Genomic DNA, 2348 nt, shown 5'->3' with positions numbered 1-2348 from the left:
CACCTCTCTTCCTCCCACTACTCCTCAGTCAACTGTCCCCCCACCCACCTTAACTTTCCACTTCGACTCCACTTCTCTCTCTGTCTCCCCCTCTCTCTCTCCCTCTCTCCCTCTCTCTCTCTCCCTCCCCTAATATCTTCATCTGATGACCACGTGGCCTGCTGTGACGACAGGAGCGGCACGTGCCGACTATAAAACTACGGCCCGACCCGAGTCGCGTGTCACACACTTATTACGGACTGGGGCAAGCAGAATCGCGTTACGAAACAGTTTCAGATGCGACACTAACAAAACACAACTGATTCACACAAAACTATATATAAATATTATACACACACACACACACTGATATTATACACACACACACAGAGTAAAGTAGATTCTCAACTTCAAAGGCGGCACTATTTTATAAGTGTTACATATATAGACACACCAACATACAAACACACACACTCACACACACAGACTGATACGCACACATACACACGCGCCGGCGCGTATGTATTCACAGCCCTTTTCCCCCTGAAGGTGTCCCCATCAAAGTACTTTTGCCAGAGTTTGAACCCAAATATTTTTTATAGTTGTTTTTTAGTTATTTTTATTTTCATTTTGTGGACATTATTTCGTTTATTGTTTTGTTTTATTTGATTTTTTTTTTTTTTTTGCCAAGAATCAAAACCAAAAAATAATGGTAAATCCCTTGGGATTAAAGACGGAACGGAAAGGAAAGTCGAAGGAATAAAGTAAATAATAAGGAAAGGAAAAAAGAAATTGAAGAAGATTCTAAATTAGAAAGAAAGAAAGAAAGAAAGAAAGAAAGAAAGAAAGAAAGAAAGAAAGAAAGGAATACTAGATAGAAAAGAAAAAAAAAAGTCTTCTAGAACAAAACTAATTATCAAAATAACCACATATTTAGAATATTTAAATTCCATGTCTACATTTTTTTAGTTGTTTTAGCTTTTTTTTTTAATTCAATTTAATTTTTTAATCTTTTGTTTTTTTGTATAATTTCCTTTTGTCGTCTGCAGCTAAATTCTAATTTCTTGCTATTCCTTGTAAATTGATATTGCAGACGATGTCGTTATAACATTGATACCCAACCAATATATACACAAACATATATAGACATACGATATATATATATATACATACACACAAATACATATATAGACATACAGAGATTATACATACGCGCAAACGCATTTAAATACACATATATATATATGTTAATAGTTTGAACTTTCATGTCTCTTATATAAACATGTTGCATAATATATGTTTAATTATTATATAAATATAAATTATTTGCTCCCTCTCTCCCTCCCTCCCTCTCTCTCCCACACACACATACACACTCGCACACACATACACACTCGCACACACATACACACTCGCACACACGAGACGACCAGTTATAAAAAGAACCTAAAAGACACTGAGAGGCGAGAAGATGTTCATGATGGAAAACTATTTGTGCGGTTTCGAGAAAGAACTGCTTGACTTCTGCTATGAGAGCGTCGGTTCATACGACACCGGATTTGAAGACGATTTTCTGGATGATTCGCCCTTCGGTTCAAATGGGGAGGAGAACGATTGCTCGGATTTAGAAAACAGTCTGCAGACTTACGCTTCTTTGGATGACGGATACTCGGCTTTTATCGAAAGAACCATCGATGTCGGCGTGGCCATTGGCGGCGGTGACGTCGATGGAGGAGAGGAAGAGGACGAAGACGAAGAAGAGATATCCGGGCATAGAAAAGCTGGATTCGGACCACTCCGAGGAAAACCGGTTCGGAAAGCGCTGCAGCGACGGGCGGCGAACATGCGCGAGAGGAGACGGATGAAGTCCATTAATGATGCTTTCGACAAACTGCGCACGTGCATACCGGACACAGTGACCACGGAACGACGTCTGTCGAAAGTGGACACGCTCCGGCTGGCCATACGTTACATTGAGTACTTGAGTGACTTGGTGCAGAGCTGCAATGAGTATGGGACAGACAAAAGGATGGCGAAGAGTCCACGGCATCAGGAAAAGGTTATCATGTGGTGCCACCTAACGACACAAACTGGAGGTAAATATTAACACAAAACCATTTCTAGAATTTCTTCTCAAGTTTCTTGCAGTTTTTAAATTTTTTAAAATTCATATTTATTGCATATTATATTTTCATTCTCCGTCATTTCTTTCAATGCTTATACGCACACACGCACATACACATACACACACACACACATATAGATAGATATACATATACACACACACATATATATATATATACATACACACATACACACACACACACACACACACACACACATATATATATATATATATATATATATAT

At 38.6% G+C, this 2348-nt stretch overlaps 1 protein-coding gene across 1 annotated transcript in view; it reads left to right on the top strand.

The window, feature by feature from the left end:
• Positions 1 to 59: 59 nt before the first annotated feature.
• Positions 60 to 2348, top strand: part of LOC106871218 (pancreas transcription factor 1 subunit alpha) — an 8109-nt gene continuing 5820 nt past the window's right edge. The window contains exon 1 of the mRNA XM_014917572.2: positions 60 to 2075. Coding sequence (XP_014773058.1) covers positions 1451 to 2075 — 625 coding nt within the window. The 5' untranslated portion in view covers positions 60 to 1450. The remainder of the gene's footprint in view (positions 2076 to 2348) is intronic.

The sequence above is a fragment of the Octopus bimaculoides genome, chromosome 9 (genome assembly GCF_001194135.2).
Source record: "Octopus bimaculoides isolate UCB-OBI-ISO-001 chromosome 9, ASM119413v2, whole genome shotgun sequence".
Lineage (NCBI taxonomy): Eukaryota > Metazoa > Mollusca > Cephalopoda > Octopoda > Octopodidae > Octopus > Octopus bimaculoides.
This window is presented reverse-complemented; position numbering and strand designations above follow the sequence as displayed.